This window comes from Dacryopinax primogenitus (genome assembly GCF_000292625.1).
Source record: "Dacryopinax primogenitus strain DJM-731 SS1 chromosome Unknown DACRYscaffold_3, whole genome shotgun sequence".
Lineage (NCBI taxonomy): Eukaryota > Fungi > Basidiomycota > Dacrymycetes > Dacrymycetales > Dacrymycetaceae > Dacryopinax > Dacryopinax primogenitus.
In genome coordinates, this window is record NW_024467200.1 from 1,504,778 (window position 1) to 1,531,692 (window position 26,915).

Below are 26,915 nucleotides of genomic sequence, written 5' to 3' on the forward strand. Positions count from 1 at the left end.
GGTAGAGACAGACCTCAGGTGAATGACAGGAGGCATTCCTTGCTCTTCTTCAGAGGATACCTGGGTTACAGCTGAGTCTCTGGACATGATTTTACCCTCAGTTGAAGTTAGAGTCTGAACACTATTGGAGTCTTTCATTGTAGTATTCAGACAATCATACAAGAACTGAGTGGTGCTATTGGTCAAACAGGACATGTCCCCCCCTGTTGACCTCTTCAAAAACCCTTCTCTTCTTCTTCACCTTGTCCCTCATCCAGGGTCATATTAAAGTCTTCCATGAGAATAGCCCTAATAGCTTTCTTGATATTCTGAGGGCAGTTCCTGGAGACATGACCCTGTTGGTGACAGGTATAGCAAGCAACCCTAGGCTTAGAAGCCCTACTAGCATCAATATCCATAGGTTCCCCATCAGGGATAACAGGGGCCTTAGGAGTATTGAACTTGAAGGTGGGCTGGGCTTGCCTAGTTGTGGCATGATTGGGTTTGTTAGAGTTAGTCATAATCTTCCTCCTTGCTTCCAGCCTCCTCCACTGTTGATCAAACCTCTCAGAATAGAGGTACCAATCATCCAGTGAGTCAGGCATTCTTGGCAGGGAGTAGATCTTGTCTACAATGGCTCTTACTGAGCCCATGCCCATAGACTTGCAGGACCTTACTGATCCATGCAAGAGGGTATTTGGAACTGACAGTTGTCTTAAGCACCCATTCATGAGCAAGAGGAAGTACTTACAGTTCTCCACTCTGGAGCATGTCTGCTGAGCACACAATGATGCCATGATGGCATGAGCACAAGAAATTGCCTGTGGTGTCAAGTCCATCCATCCAGTGAGAAGGTCACTTTCTTGCATTGGAGGTCTTCCACATGTCCATGCACTTGGTATCTTCCACAACAACAGGAGTATGCTCCAGCTATAAGATGTTCATCAATGACATGTGGTTGCACTTGATTGGCAAACATACTGCACTCTTCTTGCTCAACACCTTGCTTGCCTTCTGATACTGGTCCACAAACTCAGGTGCCAGTATGTAATCGCTCTTGAACTTGCAAAGGTCTTGATGGCCGGCATGGAGAAAACACTTGGATGAGTTATTACCATCCAATGACATGAGCTTCATATGGGGGAGCTCAGGCTCACCCTCCAACTACAAGCACACATTCATGAGCTGAAAACATGGCAGGAAATCCAAGTGCTTACACAGTAGTTGCATGCTGAGCAAGCATGAAGCATCCTCCAATTGGGGGTATCTTGACCAAAGGCTTGCCAAAGATGTTGTCCAAGGGCCAGCAGAATAAGAATATATGTGTCATATGCACAAGAAAGCTGATGTTGGAAGTATGGCTTGTATAAGCACTAGAAATGCATCAGCTTCAGCATAAACACATGTTGTGAGATGTACACTATGAACATCACAAAGAATCCTTGCAAATGACTCATGAGATACATATGCACGGAGGCATGCATGATGCAATACCTCTGTCATGCCCAAAGAGATGGCCAAGCAGGGATGAACTGGGCTTGTCAGGAGGTAACCTCATTGAAGGATGTGGGCCAACAGGCTTTCTCCATCTTCTTGACATTGGAATGTATGTGACTGAATACCTACAAGATCCTGTAAAGAAGTACTTATCAAGTAGAAGGGTGTCATATCTTGCCAATCAAGTAGTTGAATGCAGGCACCCCCTTGTTCTTCCCCTTGTTCTGCTCCAAGGGATGCTTCAATGCCTTTGCTATGAACAGGGGGAGTGCCATGTTCATGCCACCATTGCAAGAATGCTTTGACAAGAGATGGAACTTGGGCTTCCCAGCACCCATGACTAGCCCCAAGCTATTGGGCATAGGTTCCCACTCCTGAATGATGCCTTGGTCATGATCAATGTTTTCATTTCCTGTGCAAATGCATGAGATGAGGAAAACAGAATGGAACATGGAAAGACACACCTGAAAGAGTACAACATGAACTCTACTGCACTCTGCACCTGCCCTTCTTCCTCCCCTTCATTGGCCATGCTCATGGCCTCATCTTGATCTTGACCAAAGCTCTTGAAGTCATCAACAGATGTGGGTGGTGTGCCTTGAGACCAAAGAAGCTGGGAAAGAAAATAGTTTGCTTGTGCCTCTTCAGGTGCAGCTAAAATGGGGTTGTGAGCAAGCACAAGGTGAATGACAGATAGAACTCACCTGCAAGCTGTCAAGCTCGGTCCAGTTCCTTGGCTTCTTGGTGAGCAGCCAGGGCCTTGAGCATGAGTGTGCACCACCAGAGAGGGACCACTGGTCTTGGTGTAGCAGGCATGTCTGCTGGTGCTGAGGTCATGTTGTTTGCTTGTCACCATGCTACAAGACTATCCCAAAGTGCCGTGAGGTTGACCATGCCTTGGACTGGCCTTGCTGATGTGACAGAGGCCTTGTACAAGCCCAAGCAAGTGCTTTGTGAGCTGGAACTTGGCACAAACTTGTTACGAGGTCAACCAGCATATGAAGAGGTGGTGGTAGCCGAGTTCATGGACTGAAAGCAAGAACAAGATGATACCAGACAGGCAATTCAAGACTCAGACACCAGTAAGTACTTGTTATGGTTTACATGTGACATGTAGTAGGGTCTAATCACATACATGCCTGATTTTGCTGGATAAGTACTGGATGAGAAAGACCCTTGTGATACTCACACATTTGTGGGAAGGGCGAGCATCGCCTTCCCCACATATTTGTGGAAAAGGGTGTCAGGTGGAGGCGTCTATACGGGGTCTCTGTGCTCAGCCACCGCTAACTCAATGGGCCAGGGTCCAAATTAGGGCGTAATCGAATATCATTCCATAGGTGAGCGCCCTTACGACGGCACTTCAAGTTCACTCCCGCAGCGGAACACCGGGCGGGCCCTGGCTGCAGTGCCCCTCCGCCATCGACGGCACTACCCTTCCGCTCATACCTCAGCTCTTTCACTCGGCGGACCACGGAAGGCTGGCTGACTATGGTGTTCCTCATGTGTGCCTGCATTGCCTGTTGAAGATGGCGTATACACCAGTTTCTCCGCCTCCCGCCGAGCAAGCGGCAGGGTGATCCGCCGATGGCCCATATATACCCTGCCTTGGGTTGATTGTAATGTCACCACAACGAGCACATCGAGCTCTCACCGCAACACAGACACATCTTAAGCGCCTTTCACCCTTATCGGTATACCTTGTTTGCACCATAATGGGACGGGATCACGGGCACGGTAACACCAACGTACCGGTGAGTGGTCGCGAGTTGTGGAATGTTTGGATCTTTTGCTGACATCGTTCAGGGTGCTCTGCACACCGAGGGCGAAGGCCATCATGAGCTAAAAGACCACACCGAGGAGCTAAAAAAGGAGCCCAAAGAGCATAAGGGTCACAGCAAAGACCACCGGAAGGAGCACGGCAATGAGCACGGTCACGGAAAGGGTCACGAGAAGGGCCATGACAAGCACAAAGAAGGGCACAAGCACTAGTGCGTACTTTGACATGCACTGTTGAACCGCGCTGATCAACTGTCTGATAGACCTTTGGTGTTCGTCCTTTCATTGGACATCACTGCCCTCTGTTTCTTTGGCATATAATTTCCAGTTCCCTCAACTACGGCACGAAGCCATTCCTCACTTTGCCTTGTATCTCTATCTCTATTGCCATATTCATGCCCCTGTCTGATGTTCAGTATGTTATGACATGTACAAGTGAACAAATATAAATCATCTCTGAATCTCATATCTGGTGTTCGCGTGACTGTGATTCCGGTCAAACGCGTGTTGGAGAGACGCGTCGCTCATGACCACCTTCCGGGCGACGACCCCCTTACTCTAGCGATATCCTGCGATAATAATGTCGACCTCTGATCTCTTGACCAAACTTGTACTTCATGAAAAGCAGATTGTATGCGCTGCTCCGCTGCTGTTATAGAGGACGATGAGCCTGATGATTCGCGACTAGGTCACATATCGCACCTTGTCCCGCCAGCAGGCGATCCATGTGAACCAAGCCAAAACGTGCGCGCGTTCCCGTTGCTTTTAGGATATGCTGATTGACATATGTTTAGTGCACTTGCGGAGTTCTATCACTCCGCTAAAGATAACAACTCCTCTGCCATCCATGCGACATTTATTGTAACGGGTCTAGCACGACCCAAATCAAAGTCGACAAATGGCGCAATGGACGATACGATGGACCTTGATATTCCATCCTCCTCTCAGCCACAAGAGGCTGATGTGACAGAATTGGGAACGGACAAGGTGGTGATGTGTACAGAGGAGACATTGGAGGCGACTAAAGCAGATTTTGCGCGGGTGAGGACCATACATGTATATAGCTTGAGTGCTGCTCCGATTAAGGTGTGTGCCTTGTCATTTTCCATCAGATTTCAGTCCTTGATAAACTACAGGATGCAAGTACGTTGGCCACTGCTCAGGATGCGGTACGTGCTACGGATGCCGGCGCCTCTCAGGACCAATTACGTGCGTTTGGAGTGGTCATCGGCGACGTTTCGGTATGTAGTTATATACAAGGGACTAGGACGCAGCTCTAATCATTCCATGGAGGTAACTGCAGCGAAATCGAACACAAAAGGCAAGAGCAAGGCAGCGGTGCCTCCCTCCGCCCCTGCTGTGAAACCAGCCCCTGTGGAAAAGAAGCTAGAGGCTGAAGAGAAGAAGGTCGAGCCTGCAGGAAAGAAACCGGATGCCCCCGAAAAGAAGAGTTCGAGCAGGAACGGAACGCTCAACTCTGGCGCTGCTAAGCCGAAGGAGGAGATGAAGTCGGGTAAGGAGGCGACTCCTCCGGCAAAGGAAGTGAAGGTGAAGAAAGAGGAAGGGTCACAGGTGCGCATATGCGAGCTGTTTACCCGTTCGAGCAGTTCTAATACAGAATATAGAAACTCGGGCAGCAGCAAAAGACCGAAATGTCGAGTTCTAGTCTCACACGGAAACGTGGGCTCCTTCAATCAGAGGATGAGGGAGACGCGCCCGTTGTGAAACCCAGCGGCTCGAGGTCCAACAGCACGGCTAAGCCTAAATCTAAGCAACGGCTTCCTGTCAAGCAAGAGGAGGAACAGGATGAAGGTACTTCTGCCCGCCGTAGGACCAAGAAGACGGATTCAAGAGCTCCAAAAGCACAAACCGCCGTTGAAGCAAGCTTGGCGGCGATGTTCGACGAGTCTAGTGACGGTGAGTCATTCATTTGACAGCTCCGAGCTTTTCTCACCTGTTCGACGTAGTGGAAATGAAGCCTACCGCACCTGAGCCTGCCGTACCTGAGCCTGCAGCAAAGGAAGAGCGGATGGAGGCTGCGTTTGAAGACGATGAACGACCGGAAGAGGAACCGGACGAATCGGAAGCTCATGTTATCGACAAACCCCAAAGGAAGCGTCGCGCGAAGCCGAAACCCGCGGAAGGAGCCATTCTTATGAAAGATGGCAGGAAGAAGAGACGCGTTGTTAAAAGCCGGATGACAACGGACGAGAAAGGCTACATGGGTGCGTAACCTCCCAGGAGTTAGACTACTACTAATGGATTAGCAGGGATGGAGGACTACTCAGAGTACGAAACAGTATCCGAATCAGAAGAGTTGACGGTACCGGAGAAGGCAAGGAAGTCAACAGCGAAAAAGGAAGCGAAGCCGAAGGAGACAGTGAAAGAAGAGGTGCCGAAGCCGAAACCAAAACCAAAACCAACCACAAAATCCGGTGGGAAGGCCGGAGGCAAGTTGAGCGATTACTTCGCAAAGAAGTAATGTTGCCGCTCTCCGATGGCTCAAAACATTGTTAGATTGTTTGACTAGGTGTCTTGTAGGTATGCGTCTCTTGAAAGTCGATGTGGTTTGGCCGAATCAATCGAATGTGTGGTCTTGTGATCTGTTGATGGATTCCATGTGAACGCATAGCACGAAGAGGCTGGGCGGTCCTTCAGGAAACCTTGCATGGTTCGAGCGTGAGGTTTACAGCGCTCAAGATCAGAATAATGTTACAAGGCCGGGACTGCGCGCAACCCATTGCCTCGTTCTGGCTCTTTACTCGAATCACTGCAGCTGCGAGTGTGAGCGAAGCGTCCTCAGCGGATCTCGTTTCGCTTAGCGTTCCTAGCTCTTCGTTCCTGCATCCGGAAACTACTTATGCACCCTCCACTGCTACCTGCCGCTTCTGGTACTTGTCTCTACCTCCTCGATTCGATGTGCCGATAGTTCTATTCTTCGACAGAATCATTCGCTCACACTGCCGTTCTCTTGGCGGGTTGCATGATTCTTCATGTCTGCGGTCTCTGTTGATGTGCCACAACCTCTCCGCGAACGTCTACGTCTCCCACAGGTCTGTCGTCTGTATGCTCATGGTCAACCATCGGTCCTGGGATGATGATATCTCGACAATGAGAAATCTCGATAAAACGCACAGTCTCAGAATAATGATATGCCTTGAATGCTCTCCGTTCATAAACACATCCTGCTATGCTATAGTGACACATTGACCCAGAATCGAGCAGACCACAATTGTTACACCTCTCACATTGTTCTGGCTCACGCATGCCCCGAAGTCCGTTCGCCCGTTACAATATACACCTTGTGCACGCTTACCGATACTTGACAAATGTCCCAGGTCAACTACTTGGTGAACCGCCGATGTCTCATACTCGCTGAATCGGGGTTGCATTCGTCTCAACACCGCATATATGCCTCATTCCTCCCCACACCCACTTGTATCCCATTGGCTCACACTCTCCGCTCGCGCTTGTGAGCCAGTCCTTGCCATTCACTACCTCACTGCTGAGGACACACAAGAAGCGGAAGTTCCAGTTCCTTCCATCGATGTGCAGGGTGTTTCACTTGGACGTGTGGAAGCGACTATCAACTGCGGGTGCCTCGCTGTCCGCTGATTATTCATGTGTGATTGCATGACTTGCGCGTGTTTTATTTAGGTTGACTCGTAGAAGACAAAGGAAGAAGCGCCGCTGATGCACACCACACAATAATATTCACGGTGATATACAAAACTCATGATTTCAGCGTGCGGTGCTAGATACTCCATTCATCCAGATCTCCAAGCTCTACTTCAAGAGCTCCGTCACTTGTACTGTGCGATGTTCTAGCCATGCGCGGCGGCGCTTCTCGCCTCGGGAACGCCAGATGAGGATTTGGTAAGGGGTTTGACGCATTCAATCCAACGTTGTTCGCGACGATCGTTGCGGCTTCCCACTCCTTGGGATTTGTCACGTTCCTAAGGCTCAGATAAATCCTGGATTCTGCTCAGTTCACGCCCATCCTTCCTTAACGGTCTCTTTACCTCGAAGTTACCACCGTCGACAGCGCCGAAAACGGGCTGAAATTGTGTGAGAATGGATGCCACATAACGTGATAAAGCATAACGCACAAAAGAGCGAAGAAGTAAAGTGAGTCCTGATATCCGAGGTCAGCATCTAGAGATATATTTTCGGTCAATATCTTACTGGTGCTACCGTGAAGTTGATGAGGTTTGTAATTTCCCCCACTTCAATAGGTCAACAACTGCGCTTCAGCATCACGGTCTCGGCATACGAAGCATAGCCTATAAGACAGTAAACGCCTTGTACTCCCTATCGAAGCACAGATTGCAGAGAACTCACAATATAGTAGATCCACCCATCCCGCAGCATTGCACTCAGTAGAGGCGTGCGCGCTCCACTCCGAGCATGCTCCCCAGTCTTGTAGGTGATCATGGCGCACACAATGCTTTCGACCAGGATCTGTATTTGAAGATTCAGGGATATTTGAGTAGAGGAGCTTCAATAGGAGGGCACCATGGAAGGCCAGTCCACCCAAAGATAAGGCGGCATGCCGCACACCCCACACATATTCAGGCCTGATACCCATAAGACAGCTCCAGGCGCTATGCATATGCTGTGAGCCACCCTCCCAATTCATCATCTGGAAGGTTTCACCTGTGAAGTATGTGGACAAAGCACAGCAGGTTGCAGCCACAATTGGCACAAAGTACAATATCTAAAGGGCGGCGATGATGTATCCAATGTGCCGCATATTTTTGTAGAGCGCGTAGACTCGGAGGAGCACTAGAGCTGGTGGGTAATGAGACTTCAACCGTTGTTCATGGTAGGAACAGAATTCTGACCTCCAACAACCCCGTTCCTTTCGATACTGTCGAATGACATCATGACCCCTACGAAAACCAGACACCTGGGGAGCCAACATTACAACATATTGACTTGGAACGATCGTTCTGAGACGTACGACTAGACGAAAGGTTGGCTTGACGTTTAGGAATATAATGACCGACTGGCCTTATCGCTCAACGGAGGGCTCAGTCCACACATCACTTGTCCCAAATCGTAAGTCTTGTTCAGGACGCGTGCTCCAGGACGCACCATACACGACCAGAAAGAAGAGGACCAGTGCGACATAACGATTGAAAAAGTATAGATATTTGATGAACGAGCGTGGTGTCTTCCAGATAAGCCGAACCTAATACTGATGAAAACTGCCTCGAGTCGCCTTTGCAAGTGCATACCTCGTCGGGAGTTGTCAGTAGAATGTCGTACACGACCAAACACTATTTGTACGTAAGTGAAGGAGGACTATACATAGAGCAAATGCATACCAGTCCGACCGCAAAAGAATATTGTTCAACGCTTGCGTTGAACAGTGCTGTTTCTTCAGCGGCAAGTTCAGCTTGTTGTGTTCGATTGGCCATGGTTGATCAATAGGGAGAGATACTTGAAATCCCTCCAGGTGCTTGCTGCTCACGTTTAAGGGAGAGCAGGACCGCTCTCTTTCATATTTCCTAAGTTAAGAGGCCAGAACTTGGATTCATCTGCCTTCAGATCGCCGCACTGATTTTGATTGGCAAAGAGTTCCCATTGTGGACATAGCACGCGGGAACTACCGGCCGCGGCGCTTGTTCTAGTCCACAATAGTAACCGATGCTCTAGTCCAGAAAACAGTCTGACGGGTTTCTTCTATGATGCCACCCGCGATGAAGGAGTCGACTCATGCTGACACTCGAGGACACTTTCGATGGCCTGAAGTGTAGACCCCGATTTATCGTTTGTCGGGGTCCTACCTATGACTTCAGGCACGCGCACGTTCTCTCTGCAGCTGCTCGTACTAGTACTATGCATGGCTCTGTGGAACTCTGAAAGAATATTTCTCCTCCTCGGGCGGAGGTGCTAGTCCAACCCTGCAATCACTACCACATTGTGATAGGCTGATGGGACAGCACATCGGATCGGATCGGATCCAACCTCTCGCTTCATGGAGGTTTAGGTGTGGTGATCGCTGGAGCAATGGACGTGCATGGATTGAACCGCCTTATCTTTGTGCGTTTATTTGACAACCGTGCTGCCCCTAAATGTATATACACCCCATCAGCTGCTGTGTGCTGTGCTGCCTGCTAATGCTCTTTACCGCATTCTGATGAAGGGCTCGCCTTGTATCTCGGCTAGAGCATTCGCTTGACGTGCGCTGTTCCTACACAATTACCGTTTTGGAATCTGTTCTCAGCAGCTTGACTGCAACAGTAGTATATTATCTGGACGCCCCTGATTGAGATCTCTAGCCGCGGTCCAACTGGCATTCTCCGATCATAAACAGATGATATTCTGTGTGGGTTTTCTGGCAACATCAAACAGCGCGAGTTCTTTGGATTGGCCTTGAGCGTTCGCGTTCTGGTCTTCCATAGGCGCCCCATACCTGCCTGGGTATGTATTACCCCGTACAAAGGAAGCGAAGGGAAGACACCAAAAGTCATTGACGCAGTCTTGGCTCTGGTTTCGGGAGCCTGGGGACGATGATGCCCGTCTATATGTCATCTCAGAACGAGTCAAATTGGCAGAGCAGGCACATAATACAAGACGCCATACCCCACGTTCTTCAAAAAGCAACTCGCGATCACAACATACACAAGCCAGGTCTTCCCACACTTCTAGTCCATCTCCCCAAGTTCAATGCCAAATGTTTCATCATCGCTTTGACTGTACGAAGACCTCGGTAATCGTGGGGATCCGCCTCGTCTTGTGAGAGACCGAGTCGGCGTTGAAACGCGGTCTGATGAACTTTCTTCGCTTCTGTTGATGGCAGTGGTTGCTGCATCCCATTCCGTCGGTGTTGTCACATTTCGGAGGTTCAAATATATCCTAATTTCGTGTCAGTCTGCATCCATCAACACCAGCGTCGGCTGCTTCACGTCGAAGTCACTACTGTGCTTATGGCCCAAAATGGGCTAAGAAGTCCATGAGAATGAGAGTGAGAACGAATTCTGAGCAATGATGACCTACAAGACGGCAAAAAAGTAAAGTGGATCCTTGGGTATTGTGTCAAATAAATCGCCAAAGGAGGTAAGTCTTGTACTGACAGGAGCCACTGAGAAGCTGATAAGATTTGCAATTTCGCCCACTTTGCAGCGTGAGCATACATCTGAGCAGAACGGATGGGACGCACACAGCATAGCCTATAGGGAGTTAGATTGTTTTGGTATCAGTCTGGTTGGGCGTACAATATAATACATCCACCCATCCCTCAAAATCGCGCTCAGCAATGGCGTGCGGACCCCCGACCTAACATACTTCCAAGTTTTGTACGTGATCATAGTGCAAACAATGCTCTCGACCAGAATCTGTGTTTGTATGCTTCATGAAAAGTGAGAAGGTGATATTGCAACGGAGCGCACCAAGAATGGCCAAATCAGCCACAAATAAGCCGGCCTCCCGTACAGGGCACACGTATGCAGACTTGGCACCCATACTAAATTTCCCGGTACTGTCGCAATCTGTTAGCATCCCCCTCGATTATTGAGTTGTACAAACGGACGCACATGTGTAATATGAGGCGAGGGCATGACACGTCGAAACCAGAACCGGTATCAAATAGATCAGCCAAAGGGCAAGGACGATGTACCGAATGTATCGCATGTTCTTGTAGAGCACATAAACCCTTGACAGCACCAAGGCTATATAACAGACAATAAGTGATCATCGAATAAAGAACAGAAGAGCTGACCTCCGACAATACCATTGCCTTGGATATTATCGAAAACGAGTAGAAATGCGAAAAAGTGCAAACAACTGGTTGTCCACGATTAGAGACCTTGATCACGGTGTTCATTTTGTTTCCTACGACTGGAGAAAACAGTCAATTTGGATCCTTGGAATAATGGAGCACTCTCACTTCATTGCTGAAGGAAGAGCTCATCCCACACATTACTCGACTGGGTATTTATCATTGTCAGGGACTAGGAGCAACAAAGAGCCCACTATAAACAAGCGGAGTAAATGCCAGTGCCATGGCATAGCCATTGAAGAAGTAGAGATATTTGACGATCGATCGCGGTGCTTTCGAGATAAGATGGGCCTAGCACTCCGTGAATGCAACATCGACATGTGCGGCGAATAAGATCAAACCTCGTCGGCAATAGTGAGTAAAATATCGTACACAGCTAGGCACTATCACGCTTCAGTGCGGGAGGGGGTGCGTCGGAATCAAGTACGTACGTACGCTGCCAAAATTGCGTACTGGTTGACCCTGGCATAGAAGACAGTTGTTTCCAGAGCAGTAAGGTCAGCTTGCGCAGCTGGGGGCGTCTGTGTGTCCATGGGGTGGTGGTTGAAGCTATTCAAAGCCTTGCCGCAATTGCATTTAAGAAAGATGAACTAATCCGCTACGTATTGTTGGCAATTCCAGTCGCTTAGCTTTCGCCTCGCAATCAGGACGCTCGGCTGGCATGGGCATTTCCATTGTCGGAACAACTATGTCGTGTCAATATTTGGGCGCCATTTTCAATGTCTTCCAGAATACTAGGATTGATAGTTCATTTGGAAGCAGTCAGCTTGAAGGATAACTAAGCCCCAGCTGCTCTGTAGCTGAGGACTCTTTACGTCATAGCACAGCCCCCAGAAGCATATCAACCCTAAATAACAGTGAGTGCCTGTACAGTGTCCGTCTTGTCTGAACCTTCAAAACACCTCAAAATGTTGTTTTAGGCAATTTATTCCCGCTCTCGGATAGCTCTATCCTATCAACTGCGGGGTGATGCATTTTATCTCCATTTCGTCTCTTGCTCATCTGACCCTGCCTGCTACGTCGAAACGGTATTGATGGCCCGGGATCTGTTCCCTCCATCAACTGGAAATCCGCGATGACTTTGGAGGCCACGACGTAGATGCGCACATTTGCTATTACGCCGAGACGTGGTTCTTGGGCTGGCCTTAGTGTTCTCACTTGCGGGTGGCTATCTGACCAGCATGCGAAGGAAGTGCCAGCAGACATCCACTTGCTGTATTCAATAAACGCTGGGTGGAGTTCAGCGTCTGCTTGGTTCTTGATCGCTCTTCTATCCCGTACTGGGCTTCTCGGGCCTAACTGGCTGTCTAGATGCGATTTCCAGTTCCTTCAGCTGGAATGGTTTGGAGAGGGATGGAAATCAAATAGAAGGGACATCAATCACAATGTGTCCCACTGAAATGGATGCTCGTATCCCTCTTTCTCGCGACCCACTTGCTTGAACCCACCACTCAAAGTACACCAGTGTGGAGAGATGAGTTGGGCAAGCTACTGATGCAATTTGAGTACCGAAAGTGCCATTACCATAGGCTCGTTGTACCTCATTTACAGAGATTGACGATCTTTCCAGATGAACCAGAACCACCTCGCCTTTCACGACGATCTGATCTTCTTGAGGTGTCTTATCGCATCGTTTCAATATTGGCCCATCCGCATTGGTCACATGACACAGTCCGTCTTACGTCGGCAAGAGGAACTCAAGTTCCAATGCACTGGAATGCTTAGGGGACGGGCACGAGAGTTTTGCGATAAACAGATTGAGCAACATGGCTTTGGGTATATTGGACTGGTATGTGTCTCCCTCTTTTGAGGATGCACAGGAAGGCCAAATGGCTCAGCTCAACGCATCTCATCCAATTCACTGCTTGTATGCAAACATATAAATTACACCTTATTATTAATAATTCAGGTTGCAGGAACGAATGGAGCTTCGCTCCTACAGGAAATGATACAACGCACACCCAAATGTTCAATGTGTAACACGTAATACTAAATGCACATGCTCGTTACGCCCCGCATCAGTCCTTGATCTTGCCGAGTTCAATTGCAAGATCATCGCTTCCGCTGAACGATGACGTTGTCATGCCTGCGGACCCGGCGCGCCGTGATGGGCCCGGAGTTGGCTTGGTAGAGCGATTTGAGGGACCGGTGTTCCAGAGTGTTGTTGCAGCTTCCCATTCTACCGGAGTCGCCACGTTTCGAAGGTTCAAGTAGATCCTGATTTCGGTCAGTTAACGTCTTATAATAAGCTGGGTTTTCTTCACCTTGAGGCCAACACAGTGCTTAATGCCCAAAACGGGCTGAAAATTGTGTGAGAAGTTAAGTCACGGCATCAGGAAGCGCGTAAGACGCACAAGACAGCAAAGAAGTAAAGTGCATCCTTACGTAGGGTGTCAGTACAATTTGCCATTGATGAAGCACATTGTACTTACAGGGGCAACCAAGAAGTTAATCAAGTTGGCAATTTCGCCCACTTGAACTCGTTAGAAAATATGGCTGCCCAATATGGGGTACATACAAAGCATCGCCTAATGTGGGGTCAACATCTCGTACTACATACAGCAACATTGCCAGAAATGACTTACAACATAATAGATCCATCCATCCCTGAGTAGAGCGCTCAACAAGGGTGTTCGTACGCCTGACTGCGTATGCTCCCATGTCTTGTACGTGATCATCGTACAGACAATACTTTCTACAAGAATCTGTGTTGAAGGTTCATGCACGGTTACGCAGTATGAGCGGATGTGAGCGCACCAAGAAAGGCCAGTCCATCCACAGGTAGTCCGGCTTGCCGGATAGTCCACACATATTCACCACTGGCACCCACACGAGAGTTCCGGGCACTGGGTCCGATCATTAGTTTCTACTTCTTCCGTGAAATGAGCTCTTTCACCTGTGAAGTACGTGGCGAGCGCGTGACAAGTGGTAACGAAAGGTGGAATGAAGTACACCAGCCAAAGGGCGACGATGATGTAGCCAATGTATCGCATATTCTTGTAGAGGGCGTAGACCCGCAAGAGTACCAAGGCTGACTTATGATTAACATTCAAACTTTTTGAACGAAGGAACAGCGCACCTCCAACCACCCCCGTCGCTTGCACGTTGTCGAAAACTACCATAAACCCTTGGAAAACCAGACATCTGTGGAATTTACATTAGACAACCCCTTTCAGGATGATCATGTCAGACGCACGTCTGGAGACAATTTTTAGCATATGCTGATTGAGTAAAGCAGGTTGACTAACCTCGTCGCTCAATGTGGGGCTCAGTCCACACATAACTTGACACGGCATTAACATCGTCAGAACCGATAGTAACCGAGAACGCACCGTAAACGAGAGGGATAAAAACGATTAGGGTGGCATAACGATTGAAGAAGTAAAGATATTTGGTGATCGATCGCGGTGTCTTCCAGATGAGACGAACCTAGGAGTCAATGAGACTAACATTGATGGGCATGTTGGCAAGAGCGAACCTCGTCGGGAGTAGTGAGGAAGATGTCGTACAGAACTAGACACTATCATACATCAGCCGAGGCAGAGGACGAAGGAATCCAGTGCGTACGAGAGCGGTAACAATAGAATACTGGTTGACTCTTGCAAAGAACAGAGTTTGTACCTCCGCATCAAGTTCAGCTTGCGCCGCTTGAGCCGACTGTGGATCCATGGCAAGCCAAACTGCAGCGAAAGGACGACGGGGATTCCTTCAACCTACTTGCAAGCACATTTAAGAGCGGTCAAGTAGGCTGCCGGAGTGTCATAGCCTAGCCATCAGGACTTCCGTTCATCCGTCTTCGAATAGCATTCATACTGAAGTCCCCCACAAATTCCATTAAGCGACCTGGACAATTCGTCAGTCAAAGAAAGGATCGCATAGCCTTTCCACTAGTCCGCATGTAACAACAAGGGGAATCCCACGTCAGTGGACCGGTGCCATCTAGTGCGATTCGCCTTGCGTGTCTGCCCGTCAACAAAGTCAGCCGACTGTTATCGAAAGAACCGACGAAGGGGGTGAGCTGGCACTGAGGACAAAGCAAATTCAGTAAGTTGGCCGTCTTGTTGGCGCAAAGCGTCTGGTACTCCGGCGATACTGTTAGAATTGTACGAAGAAGACACTTCGCACAGCCCTGATGGCCGCTGGCTGGCTGCGCGTGTTTACAGGAACTTTTCTCCTGATTAGGATCAATATCAGATCGAGTATAAGCTTCGTGAGCGTGATTCAACCGAAGAGCCACGTGTCAAAAGTTCTCCGCGGGTGTCGGCTGTTTACGTCTTCGATCAGGCCCTAAACTTGACAATTCCGAGCTCCCTCCTCAAAACGCATCAGAAATGAGAGTTATCATTGTAAGCTTGTATTGCAGTGCTTATCACCACCGACCATGTCCAGCGGCGGACATGCCTTCGATCTGGGGTAGACGTGGTAAGTGTCATCCATGATTCCTGTGGCTCAGTCATACTACTCGATCGCTCGCTGTGGCCTTCACAGTCCCGTGGTTGCAGGCGTGCTCAATTTCGGCTGGCTCGTTCCTCGCTGATGGGGCAGAAGATCGACCAGAAAAGGCTTTGACCCAGACGACCACTTCAATAGCGATCGGAAACTGACCTCTGATGCGAACTTGGCTGCATCCCTGCCCTCCCAGGGATAGAATGTTAACCCTTTTTGTAAGGGTCTCTCTCTTGATCTGATCGTTTCTGAATGGTGGAACATTATACGATATTCTGCGATTCGAGCGAGAGCAAAAAAGGAGAAACGCAACCGGATGCGCTGCGGAAGCGTTGATATGTACCGGCCATCCAGTTGCAGATGTTGCAACGTGACCTGCGTTGTGGGACGAATGCTGCGCGACGTCGCAACGATCTGGTGCATATGGAAGAACGCCACGCTGATATTCTTCCAATAATCTCACAGCCGTAAGCGCTGAGGGTAAGTACTGCTCCAAACATGGTCTCGAGTCAAACCCTTTCTCCCGGTTGCAGGGCCAAGGTTGCAAGAGTTACAGCATAAAGGTGTTGCAGCGAGGTCGAGACTTGGTAGCTGATGGGGACGTCACTGCACCAATTGTCTCCTTGCATGGCGACGACGACAGATTCCCATCAATATCAATGTCAACGCTGTCTATTTTTACACGCACATGGAGCATATATACCAAATTGGGAAATGTCAACGCCTGCGTGGGACAACCATCGAGGAGGAAGACAGAAACAGGGAGGAGATCAGAGCAAAAGGTACGGCCAGCTGTGCAATTCTTGGGGAAGGGCAACGTCCAATGGAGGATTGTTGGGGAAGCAGCATTCAAGCTAGAACAACGCTATCTATGCGCCGTCCATACACCGAGAGATTCATGTTAACAGTGATGGTAATGGTGATGATCATGGTGGAGATGTTGATTTTGGACAGGAGCAAGTCGAGAGCAGAATAGAAAACGAGGAACAGGAAGTGAAACACGTTTTGTGGTCCGAGGAGTGTTGGACTTGAGGGTGCGAAGCACCCAAAGAAGGATCGAAGAAAGCAGATCGTTTGGTCTGGTGAAATCAGAAAGCGGGGCAAAAGCATGTTGTTTTGGTGATAGCCGATCCCTGAAAGAAGCGAAAAAGAAGAATCCCGAACTGCCAGGGGGTGACGCACGCGCTCCGCATCAGATACACCTACTGAACGTTGTGGTGATCGGCTAGACCATTCGACGCTGGATCATCACCGGAACTGCCATATCCGAAAAGGGGATGAAGCCAGGGCGAGCCGAGGGAGAGGGGTTGAGCCACAAGACGGCGGTCGAACTTCTAGATTACGATGTTCACATCCGAATAGCATCCAGCTTCGGAGTAGCCGGCAACATGGGCGGCCTCCCGCCTTGCGGTCTTCTTCCTGGGCTCCTCCCATTTCCATTCCCGACTGCCCCATTCCCGGCCGCACCATTCGCGCTCGCCGGCCCCACCGAACGGTCCGGCGTACTGAGACCGGGCTTACGCGCCCCGACTGGTGGTGGGCCAACCAGTCGCGAGAAGGACCAGGGCAGTTCAAAACGGGCTTGGACAGCGAGACGGACGTAGCGCGCTATTTCGAGGTGGAGCGCTGGGTAGTACGTGGTTGATGCTTTGCGGACGGTCTGGAGCAGATCAGACAACGCTCAGTGGAAAGATCAGAATTACGTACCGCCAAGATTTTCTCTAGACCTGACGCGAACAAGTCCTCGTGGAAACGCTTGGCAGACAACTCATGTGCTGGCGGCAGATTCTGCTCTGCCGCTGCTTTGGCCATGGCGTTTGTAAACTTAAGATGGGTCGTCTACATTGGGCAGCACGGGCAGGTACGTCAACACACGGTGTTTAGCACGGGGGCAGCAGGGAGAGCTAACGCACCAAATAGCTCATGGCTTCGAACTCCACTCCTCCCGTCATTCCTCCCGGTGCCCTGGGTCTCTCAACACCGCCCACATCTACCTCCTCCAGCGCCCATACCCCATTTGCGGGATGACAAAACACCCAGAAGTAGTCCCTGCAGATATCAGAGAGCTCGGCAAGGTAGGACTTGTAGATCCGGGAGGGGTGAAGAGGAAGGAGGAAGTCGTGCGCTTCGGAAGGCGGTGGGGACAGGTGGGCCTCTGCGGTCGGAGGAGGCTTGATCAGCAGAATGGAGCGCAAAAGGGAGAACAGGGAATCGTGTGGTGCTGGAAGGGGGTACGTGCTGTTTGCACCCCTACGAGTTGGAGTACCTGGAGTACTCCCACTTCCTCGAGTAGAACGGGTGGGATAGATCTCAAAGAGGACTGAGTAAAGCTCAACCATCAGCTGCCTTGTAGCCACGTCGCCTGGCTTCTTGTCGCTATACATGAGCTCGATGAGAGCAGAAAATGGGAATGGCACGGTGGACCGCAGGGCAAAGCAACCAATTGCGGAAGTGGATAGGGCTTTTAGACACCGCAGAAGCTCGTGCAGTGCTCGGTCGTCGTGTTGCTCGTCTCTGCCAACCGAAAATATTGATGAGTAGAAGAACGGTGCTTAAATTGGGAACGCACCTCCACTCAACACCTAAGAGCTCCCTCAATCTGCCACAAAGCGCGACGTATCCCCCATGGCACAGAAACTCTTCTGTCCAGCTTGCCGGCTCGTTCCTTAACATCAACCTGAGCTTTTTCACTCGTTCAACGTCTACACGTGTGGCGCTCGTATTCGCCAGCATGCTTGCCAGACCAGATGGGGTATTCTGGGAGAGTAAAGCTTTCTCTTTGCTTGAGATACGAGACTTGGCAGGCAGGGGAGGGGCATCCGACAGATCCGCGAGAGACGACATGCTGGGGAACTCGGATATGTGAGCCGAGGTGGGCCTGGAGGGGGCTGTGAGGGTCGGTTTGGACTTCGGAGATGCCTCAGCGGTGACGAAGGTGAAACCGTCCACTTCAAAAATCTCGAACGGAGGTTTGGAGCTTTTGCGAGGTCTCGTGGGGGTGGCAGGCGGGGAATCATAAGCCTTGCGTTTTCTTGGTGAGATTGGGGACATGAATGGCGATGCAGACCGCTCAGGTGGTGCTGCAAGGCCCGGCGAATGAAAAGGGGCAAGGGAATCGTGCGACCGCGTTTTCCGCACTGTACGCGACGTGGAGGCCGTACCTGGCGGCCCGGTGGCGTTAATGAAGTCGAGTGTCTTGCTAGAGCGAAGCATAGCTGCTTTAACGGAAATTTCAAGAGTGTCTAGTCGCGGACGGAGGGAGGATGGGATTTGGAGGTCATCCTATGAACAGTGAGCAATCACATCACGGAGTACAGTTATCACAGCGCACCAGCATCTTCTCGAATGCCTCTTGTATTTCACTATGCTCTTGAATCTTCTCGCGGTCAATTTTTCCCCCTTTAGCGCCCACAGTTCGGGGTACATCCTTGCTATGCTCATCAGGAATGGCAATGGGGGCAGGTCCAGTCCACGTCTGCCCAGCAGTACTCTTAGCTGTAGGATCGAACATAAGCACAGCAGATGCACTTTGCATCCTCTCATATCTGTTCTCTTTTCCTTCACGTTTCCCAGATGGCTGCATGCGCGTCGACTTGGGTTCTGGTGGTCTATCAACTTGGGTTTGGGCTTGAAGGTTGAGCGAGTCTGTTGAGAGGGAACGCCTGGGTCCCGGGGTGCGGAACGCGCGAAACATCCTGGTTGCTCGATAGTTTACCTTATTCTTGAAATGCCTTTCCCGTAAACGAGGATGCCGTCGTGACTGGCGTGGTCGCCGTCGTAATCGTAGCCGTCGTCGAGGATGGAGGTTGAATGTTGAACGACCGTACTGGGGCGCTCAGGGAGTTCCTCTTGTTCGGAGGCATCGCCCAGCGCGTGTGCCTCGACGCGGACACCCCATCACGTGACTGATTTCTTTTCTATTTTTGCCTCGAGCATCTCAGTCCTTCATTGCTCTCACCCTCATCAACATGTGGCGTTGGTGGAGCGCGCTTTAGTATTGAATGGACTGCTGGAGGTCACGGCGGGCTTACGTCTCCTCTAAAGATTACTCGACATATCTGGCTAGTTGCGAATTGCAACGCCGTCTGGCGCTGGTGCTGACATCGCTTGCTGACCTCATATCATCCGTGGTGAAGGTCTCCCCTCTGCTTCCTTCTGTTGTCTTTTCTGCTCATATCGGCTTTGGACCAAATGGTGACGCGAAACTCGGCATGTAAACCCCGTGCTTTATGTGACAATTCATACTCTCTGGCAGTATATAACCTGCTGCATCCCCTTCCTGCCTATCTACAATCAAAGCATTTGACCCTCGAACAACGGACATCACAATGTCCACTCCCGCTGTTGCCAGCCCTATTCCACCCCTCTCTGGGCTTCACCATATCAAACTACCTGTCTCCTCTCTCTCCCACTCTCTAGTCTTCTACACCCAAATCTTGGGCTTCACCCACATCCCGGCATACGACCACTACGACCCCTCCGGCAAACTGTACGCGCACATCTTGCGGCTCTCTGCCAATGCTGCCCATCCTGCCGAACACAAGATCCCCATCACACACGAGGACATCTTGCTAGAGCTCCGGCTAGCCCCGGAAACTGCCCCCCTCCTGGGGGAAAACCATGTCGATATCCTCACTCTATCCGCACCTTCTTCCACCGCCATCACAGCCTGGAGCGAATGGTTGACACAACACTCCGTGCCGAACTCTGGCACCCTCAGAGGCCTCGTTGGGGAACTTGTCGTGTGCGAAGACCCAGACGGGCTTAGGGTCAGAGTATACTCCACAGAGATGCCGGACGGTGGTATGGATCCGCAATTGGTGAGCAAGGATGAAAAGTGGTTGGATTAGGCGGGCTAGGAGCGCTTTTCGTCCCCAGGTCCATTTTCAAATCTCATCCACATGCAAAATGACACATGGGCCTGTCTTTTCTCCTAGACTGGCATGTGGGATTGCGCTGGGAAATTGGTTCAGTACCTCACAATAACACCATACGGACGGATTCTGTCCTGTGTATGTTGACTTGAGTTACCGTAACCTAAATATATGCACAGTAATGCACAATTTCAGCAAAATCATGCTGTGTAGAACACTGCGTCGTCCCTGGACACCTTGTCAACTCGATCAAAGTTCGCACGCGGCATGGATCGTCGACGTCATTTCTTCGTCCAGCAAATGGACCGACCGCGACGCAAAGCGTGCGGATGGCGTAAGACCAGTCGCCACGGTCCACTCATGAGCAGTGGTTACATCCCGAAGGCTGAGATACATCCTGTCGGACTTCGTATCAATGCGCTCGACGTACCAAACAATGATGATCATTACCTTGAGATAAGAAGTGAGGTGATCGCCCAAGTAGGCCTGAATTGTTTTAGCAGGACTGGTATATATGGCATAGGAGCTCTTACGAGTATGCAATGAGAAAGAGAGGGGTCTAAGAAGGGAAAATTATGGTTAGCTGCTGTGTTTCAGACAAGTGACACGCATACGGGTAGAAGACTGAAAAGAGGCATGTTCATGATTTGACCCACTCCAACACAATTCAGCCTCCAGTATTCATACTTCCTGTTAAAAATACACATACAAAGAATAAACTGGGACATCTATCAGTAAGATATGAACGGGTCTCTTTTTCATCACGGCGCACCAGGTTATACAGGAGACCATCTCGAAACAAATAGGCAATGAGACTGGGGACGCGAGATCCTACGAGAATCGCCTGGCTTTGATGGCTTCGATACGCCTCGTACGCTTGGATGGCACAAACGGTGGATTGGAAGGAAACCTGCATTGTAGAACATCCCTGAACTTTGGACGTTCGGTTGAATAAGCGTGAGTACTTACTAGACCAATGAATTCAACCCAGAAGTACGATGGTTTGGTCCCAACACTGCAGATTCCGGGAACCGAGACATAGGGGTAGTCACTTGGATCTAATGGTGGTTCTTGAACTACCGTCGGGAAGTGAAATGAATCACTTACCGTGCCATTTTGAGGTCAGGAAGGAAATAATGACGATACCCAGCGTCGGGATCCAAGAGATCACCCAGAGAAGAGCAAGTAGAATTTTGACATGTGTTTGGGGCTTGTACAGAGCATATACCGGGAATAAGATGAGGGCTGAAGATTTCACTTCAGCTCAGTAGGATGGTTGGAATAGATACATATACTTGCCTGATCCAAAGACAGGGATGACGACCAAGAGACATGCTGTGGTTGTTACCCAATAGGTGTAGCAGCTGAGCAAGAATATTTAAGCCATCAGTCACATAACTTGGCTGTTGAAGCCCCTACGACTTGAGACAGCATCAGTTCTGACTACAACAAGTCATTGGTATGGTGACCCACCTGATTTGAAAGCGGCCCCGAGAATCCACCTTGTACTGCAACCGAAATTGTACAATGAGGCCGTACGATAACACGTAACTCTTACATACCAATGATCTGGGGTATAACAAGCACTATGAGTCCATAGCGATTCATCATATAGAACCACTTGACAAAAGACGATCCGGAGCGCCATATGAGCTCGATCTACTGACATAGTAGTTAGGGTATGGTTGCCCGACGCCGGTTGAAGTAATCGGACTTCTCGGGGGGTGGTTAGCACAGTATCATACAGTGCAATGGCCTAGAGAGTTCATAAGTCAATAATAATTATGAATGGGAAAGGTTCCCTCACAGCGCTGGCCGCCATTGTATACTGAGTCGCTCGAGCTTGAGAGAGAACCGTTACGTAGTCCATGATAGGCCGAGTTGGAGAGCACAAAGGAGCGCCACAAATGAAAGCGAAACGACGACGGTGTCGAGACAAGTCACGATGCGTATTCCAAGGGCGTCCTGGCTGGGGTATCTCTCGCACGGGAACCTTATGACTGGGATGCCATAGCACACGTCTGAATTTTCGATGTGGGGAACCAATTCAGGACCGATTCGTGACCGAGACAGGCAGCAATTGAAACAGCGTTTGGTCAGGGATCGACTGAAGCGGAGATACGATGTATTCTGACATCCTCGGATCTCTTGACGGGTTTAAAAAATGACAATGTAACACTTCCGGGAAAGGATTATCGCAGCTTGAAGAGATCCGGAGCTCCTATCAGAGTTGCTGGTGCAGTGTTACAGTCGCCGGTGGTGTTCGGCTATGCAATTCATGCATGTGTATGGCGCCACCAAAGGGCTGCATATCATCCCAGAAGCCCACGACGAAGTGACAATCCAGCGCCTGGCATGGAAAGCAGTTCCATCCATAGAATTCAGAAGAAGAACAAAGCAGCACAGTTACCTGAAGATGATATTCCCTGTGCAGATGGCAGAGCTACCAACGATAGAGCAGAAGAAGATAGCCTCCCTTGAGGAGCGTGTATTGAGTTCAGTAAGTGGGTGCCTGGTATCAGAAGCACGATGCGCATGCTGCCAGCTCAAACCAGCACCCACATCCAACCATCAGAAAATGAACAGTAACCTCGGGGCATTCGTGGGCGCATCCAGATGGCACATTTCTGTTGCAGCCTGCTCACATCAGACGTTTAAGGGCACGTAGATTACCGACAGGAAGAGCACGCTTGACGAATGTTTTAGCCGTCGAACCAGGAAGCATCGCATCAGATGACAAGGGGAAAGTGCAGATGGAAGATGAGGCAGAAACAAAAGAATGACTGTCTGCAAAAGAGGGACCAACTCCGCAAGCTCGCACCGCACACAGGTTCGTCAGGTGTGGCTATCCGCTCCTCTTCATCTGAAAAAAAGCAACTACGGTTTTACACTTACGTCACCTTGCGTTATGTATAATATCGTTACCTCATTGTCTGATGTCCATTATATTGTACACTGAAACCAGTTACAATATTGGTTACCTGTTGCATGCGATAAGAACGGAACGAGCGTATAGCCTTGGCATTGTTTAGGGCCGGTTTTGCCGACACCCCCCCTCGACAGGTTCTGTTCCGCCCCTAATCAACCATAGCCTTCTCCCTACGTGGTACGTCCTCCAACAGCGAGATACGTGGCGGGGCCCATGCCTGGCTAAATACAACTCCACCGTCAGGCATGTCATCAACCGGTACGGTCGCCTCGGAAAGCATTCTTTGAGCTGTGTCCTTCCTCTCTTTTCCCTGTCAGACCAACCTTGCCTTAACATCCATCCAGCAGCAGAATAACATTTATTGTTCATGATCAACGACATGACCCGTGTGTGGACGGAATAGGACAGACACAGAAAAGTGCAGAGGTAGAAGATGATAGCAGTACATATCGGTAGGGTGATTACATATCCTAATCTTGCCCGATCCACAAACAGAAATATAGAGGGGAATATAGAGGATCAGAAGAAACAGTTCGAAGAAAACAACAGGGAGGAAATAAGAGATCATGAGCATGTCGACTATCACACAGCGGTACTATCACCATCCAACTATCAACAACAACAAAGGGGAAAGCTCGCCGAAAAGCTGTGAAAGCTTAACAGGAAGAGAAGTTAAGGAGGGCTATGTTGGCGCCTCGACTGCCCTCCTTCCCAAGTCTACTCGAGTGGTAGCACTCGGTTGCTGGGAAAGCCGTTTCTGCCGTTTACTGAGAACGTTCTTATGCTCCCTCTCTCTTTCCCTCTCTGCTCCTCTGTCTCTCCTCTGGGATCGCTCCACAACAGGCGCTGGCTCTTCCTTCCTCGACGGTAGTGTGCGAGATCTCTTCACCCCCGTGGCCCCTCCCGACGCTGCAGCTCCAGAAGCCTCAGGCTCGTCCGTCACCACCTCAAGCCTCTCCTTTCCCTTTCCCTTTCCCGCGCCAGCGCCTGTCCCTGCAGCACGTTTCCCAGTCCCACTCCTAGCGTCTGTCGTCCGCCTCCTATGCACCTCCTTTCCCCTTCTGTTTATCAATTTCCAACCTCCGGATGGTGGGTCTGAGTCGGAAGAAGAAGGGACCATGTAGATGTCGCTTGACTCGTCTGAGACTTGACCTGTCTGCGACCCGGTCGAAGGGAGCGATGCGGGTGTGAGAGGTGGGGCGGTCGGAAACGGCGGTTGTGGGGACTCGGCCGAAGGCGTAGGAGGGATGGGAGGGGGAGACAGGTCCATCATAAAGTAGTCTTGTTGTGCGATGAGGAACTCGAGGACTTTCAGGGAGAGCTGGTGTTCTTCTGGGGTGAGCTCGTGCGAAGGGTGTGAGATAAGTCCCGGCCGGAAGATAAGAGCCAAGTCTGTGCATATAGTCAGTCTCCGACTTCCACAGCATAGACAGCACGCACTCGACGCAGGCATAAGGTTCACATCGCTCTTCCGCGCAAAGACGCTGAGCAAGTCGAGCACATACAGCAGCAAGTACTGATTTGCGCGGGGCATGCTGCGTATTAGCCTCTGGTAGGTCTTGATTGCCTGATCTCTATCGAACGGTTTCTTCGCTGTTTCTTTGTCAACATATTAGAAGAAGAATGCACAGGGGACGCACCCATCGTATCCCTGAATTGATGATACAGTTGATGAGGAATCACAGGCTCTGGCATCTGGGTTAAGTACCGCCTAAAGACGCTAGCAACGTCATGCGTGGTATAATTCTCCTTTTTCCAATCGAGGCTCTTGCCGTACTTGGGAGGTTTTTCGAATGTCGACTGGAGATCACGCATACGCTTTGCAGAGCCAGAGACGCGGAATGTGCCGGGGACTTCGGTTGCGTTTTCTTTCAGGTAGAGGCCGCTGGCAGGAGTAAGCATTTGTTTTTTGAGAAAAGAAGAGAACACACCATTTGGCCACGACAACAGGGACGTAGCCCCATACGTAAAGCTCTCCATTCTGGTCCACTGTGCTGATTTGCACACTGGCGTACTTGAGGCTCTCTCGGAGCGGGACGCCGAAGACCTTTCCCAGTGTCTGAGGTGCGGCGTTGGGATCTCCAGGTTTCGTTTGCGTCATCTGTTGCTGTTGTTGTTGTTGTTGCTGCTGCTGTTGTTGTTGTGCCTCTCGTTTCACGCGCTGCAAGATGGTGAACTGCTTCCACCAAGTCTTGAGTCCTGCCTTGCTCGGCGGCGCCCCTTCCCCATTCCCACTAGCATCAGAGCCCATACTCTGCATTCTCTTCGCTAGCGGCCTGTCATCTCTTGACGACGCAGGCGGGGGGAGAGTAACCCTAAGCCTTGGGGGTGGAGGTGGTGGTCCGTTGCCCGCCGCGTGTGCGGGAGCGGGAGAAGGTCGAGAAGCAGCCAGGATGGAAGTTCGGTTTCCTCGACGAGGAGGAGGAGGACCGTCCGGTTGACGGAGGGTAATACGGGAAAGAAACAGGTTGGGCAGACGTGGGTTGCCTGGGTTGCACTTGCAGTTAAGGACGATTGGAGAAGGGTGGTTGACAGTGACTGAGTGCGGGGTCTATCAGAACCGACTATGCAGTTCTTCAGCCGCGCTTGAGAGGCAGTGTCTAAGCGCAGTGCAGTGCCGTAGCTATCGCTGCCGCCGTTGTAGAGGCGACGCTGTGGACGACGAGCCGATGAGTAGAGGATTGGTGTCGACGAGGAGTGCAAGTGCTAGTACTGGTGAGGGGTCAAAGACGGCGCGCGTGTGTCGGGTGGGCCCTCACTACGAAGCGTTTCTTTCTTCCCACCGTCTCAGGCTCAAATATAAGTTCAAGATGACACGGTTCAAGCTGTGACATGTACAACAACGTTAACTAACTAGTGTATAAACCAATAAATGTTATAGATTTTGGGCTGTGCATTGCGGAGCTCACTGCCCTTCCCCTCAGCATTTCCCGTTCTCTCTCCTTTTCGTCTTCCCTCTTGCGTGGAGTGACTCCCCGGAGACGCGCACATTCGGTCCATATTACGCCCATTGATCCCGTCCCCCTGTGTGCTCCACCGCCATTGCTCCCGCTTTTCGCCTCGATCGTCCCTTTTCCCTGGTCACTCACTTTTTTGGGGTTCGCCGGCCAACACGGACGTCGACAACTTTGTTTGTGCACCTTGACTCTCTCTCATCCCCTTCCCTGTCCTCTGTCATCTCTCAACTGTTCTCTCACTGAAACATCGCTCCAGGCCGTCTGTTAGACATCCTTGAACCGCCAATCAATCAACTGCCGATCGGTGCTCCAAGTCAGTGACCGTGTCCTTACCGTTCCCCTGCATCTCCGCGGAAACGCGCGAAACAGAGGATTCCGAGGAGAAAGGCTCGTCATTGTCTTCCTGCTCCGATCGGCTCCATGTCTTCCTGCTGGTTGGGGTACTTGACGACTGGATACGGACTTCGGGAGAGCGTTTGACGGACGGTGCGCTTTGCACCGCAGGATGTTTGTTGTGCTCAGTTCTCTGTCTGATGAACGTACCAATGGTTACTCTCGCGTCTTCTATAGCCCAACTGCACATAGGGTTGCTTATTAAGCTATCTCCGTATACGAGGCTGGAAGGAGGAAGTCATCGAACAAGCCAGCAAAACCCAACAATGTATTTT

At 50.4% G+C, this 26,915-nt stretch overlaps 9 protein-coding genes across 9 annotated transcripts; 3 read left to right on the forward strand and 6 right to left on the reverse strand.

The window, feature by feature from the left end:
* Nucleotides 1–3,191: 3,191 nt before the first annotated feature.
* Nucleotides 3,192–3,468, forward strand: DACRYDRAFT_104955 (uncharacterized protein; the record flags this gene model as incomplete). Its single annotated transcript, XM_040768004.1, has 2 exons — nt 3,192–3,230; nt 3,283–3,468. The coding sequence occupies 2 exons, from the start codon at nt 3,192–3,194 to the stop codon at nt 3,466–3,468; spliced, it is 225 nt and encodes a 74-aa protein (XP_040631961.1).
* A 367-nt stretch (nt 3,469–3,835) lies between these two features.
* Nucleotides 3,836–5,737, forward strand: DACRYDRAFT_104956 (uncharacterized protein; the record flags this gene model as incomplete). Its single annotated transcript, XM_040768005.1, has 8 exons — nt 3,836–3,886; nt 3,944–3,999; nt 4,050–4,341; nt 4,392–4,496; nt 4,549–4,827; nt 4,881–5,172; nt 5,223–5,480; nt 5,526–5,737. 8 exons carry the CDS (start codon nt 3,836–3,838, stop codon nt 5,735–5,737), a joined length of 1,545 nt encoding a protein of 514 aa, XP_040631962.1.
* A 1,272-nt stretch (nt 5,738–7,009) lies between these two features.
* Nucleotides 7,010–8,932, reverse strand: DACRYDRAFT_114352 (uncharacterized protein; the record flags this gene model as incomplete). Its single annotated transcript, XM_040769805.1, has 10 exons — nt 8,586–8,932; nt 8,496–8,537; nt 8,353–8,449; nt 7,771–7,859; nt 7,597–7,716; nt 7,529–7,538; nt 7,441–7,481; nt 7,365–7,390; nt 7,278–7,313; nt 7,010–7,229 (listed from the first exon to the last, which is right to left on the reverse strand). Exons 1-10 carry the CDS (start codon nt 8,676–8,678, stop codon nt 7,010–7,012), a joined length of 774 nt encoding a protein of 257 aa, XP_040631963.1. The 5' UTR covers nt 8,679–8,932.
* A 914-nt stretch (nt 8,933–9,846) lies between these two features.
* Nucleotides 9,847–11,574, reverse strand: DACRYDRAFT_114353 (uncharacterized protein; the record flags this gene model as incomplete). The annotated part of the gene is made up of 13 exons (XM_040769806.1): nt 9,847–10,119; nt 10,170–10,205; nt 10,261–10,286; nt 10,338–10,378; nt 10,424–10,433; nt 10,479–10,598; nt 10,653–10,741; nt 10,797–10,931; nt 10,982–11,046; nt 11,148–11,184; nt 11,236–11,332; nt 11,383–11,424; nt 11,473–11,574. The coding sequence occupies 13 exons, from the start codon at nt 11,572–11,574 to the stop codon at nt 9,909–9,911; spliced, it is 1,011 nt and encodes a 336-aa protein (XP_040631964.1). The 3' UTR covers nt 9,847–9,908.
* A 1,336-nt stretch (nt 11,575–12,910) lies between these two features.
* On the reverse strand, nt 12,911–15,170 carry DACRYDRAFT_20618 (uncharacterized protein). The gene is made up of 13 exons (XM_040772005.1): nt 14,609–15,170; nt 14,520–14,561; nt 14,374–14,470; nt 14,286–14,324; nt 14,121–14,186; nt 13,938–14,072; nt 13,799–13,887; nt 13,627–13,746; nt 13,560–13,569; nt 13,474–13,514; nt 13,396–13,421; nt 13,306–13,341; nt 12,911–13,258 (listed from the first exon to the last, which is right to left on the reverse strand). The coding sequence occupies exons 1-13, from the start codon at nt 14,708–14,710 to the stop codon at nt 13,060–13,062; spliced, it is 1,002 nt and encodes a 333-aa protein (XP_040631965.1). The 5' UTR covers nt 14,711–15,170; the 3' UTR covers nt 12,911–13,059.
* Nucleotides 15,171–15,365: 195 nt separating this feature from the next.
* DACRYDRAFT_20619 (uncharacterized protein) lies at nt 15,366–16,420 on the reverse strand. Its single transcript, XM_040772006.1, has 3 exons — nt 16,334–16,420; nt 16,021–16,269; nt 15,366–15,967 (listed from the first exon to the last, which is right to left on the reverse strand). The coding sequence occupies exon 3, from the start codon at nt 15,908–15,910 to the stop codon at nt 15,524–15,526; it is 387 nt and encodes a 128-aa protein (XP_040631966.1). The 5' UTR covers nt 15,911–15,967; nt 16,021–16,269; nt 16,334–16,420; the 3' UTR covers nt 15,366–15,523.
* A 415-nt stretch (nt 16,421–16,835) lies between these two features.
* Nucleotides 16,836–19,271, reverse strand: DACRYDRAFT_114355 (uncharacterized protein; the record flags this gene model as incomplete). Its single annotated transcript, XM_040769807.1, has 5 exons — nt 18,819–19,271; nt 18,057–18,769; nt 17,401–18,001; nt 17,195–17,326; nt 16,836–17,147 (listed from the first exon to the last, which is right to left on the reverse strand). Exons 1-5 carry the CDS (start codon nt 19,179–19,181, stop codon nt 16,836–16,838), a joined length of 2,121 nt encoding a protein of 706 aa, XP_040631967.1. The 5' UTR covers nt 19,182–19,271.
* A 544-nt stretch (nt 19,272–19,815) lies between these two features.
* Nucleotides 19,816–20,337, forward strand: DACRYDRAFT_48060 (uncharacterized protein; the record flags this gene model as incomplete). The annotated part of the gene is made up of 1 exon (XM_040774802.1): nt 19,816–20,337. The coding sequence occupies one exon, from the start codon at nt 19,816–19,818 to the stop codon at nt 20,335–20,337; it is 522 nt and encodes a 173-aa protein (XP_040631968.1).
* Nucleotides 20,338–23,643: 3,306 nt separating this feature from the next.
* DACRYDRAFT_76124 (Rho GTPase activation protein) lies at nt 23,644–25,391 on the reverse strand (the record flags this gene model as incomplete). Its single annotated transcript, XM_040776184.1, has 4 exons — nt 23,644–24,682; nt 24,731–24,883; nt 24,931–25,175; nt 25,222–25,391. The coding sequence occupies 4 exons, from the start codon at nt 25,389–25,391 to the stop codon at nt 23,973–23,975; spliced, it is 1,278 nt and encodes a 425-aa protein (XP_040631969.1). The 3' UTR covers nt 23,644–23,972.
* Nucleotides 25,392–26,915: the final 1,524 nt, after the last annotated feature.

Bases quoted from the DNA above. Each gene is read 5' to 3' on its own strand.
- DACRYDRAFT_20619 (XM_040772006.1), bottom strand. From the start codon at position 15,910: ATGCACCAGATCGTTGCGACGTCGCGCAGCATTCGTCCCACAACGCAG.
- DACRYDRAFT_20618 (XM_040772005.1), bottom strand. From the start codon at position 14,710: ATGGATCCACAGTCGGCTCAAGCGGCGCAAGCTGAACTTGATGCGGAG. The intron at 14,471-14,519 runs GTTCGCTCTTGC...ATTGACTCCTAG, and splicing joins TCCTCACTACTCCCGACGAG to GTTCGTCTCATCTGGAAGAC. The intron at 13,747-13,798 runs GTGCGCTCACAT...CCTTCAACACAG, and splicing joins GGATGGACTGGCCTTTCTTG to ATTCTTGTAGAAAGTATTGT.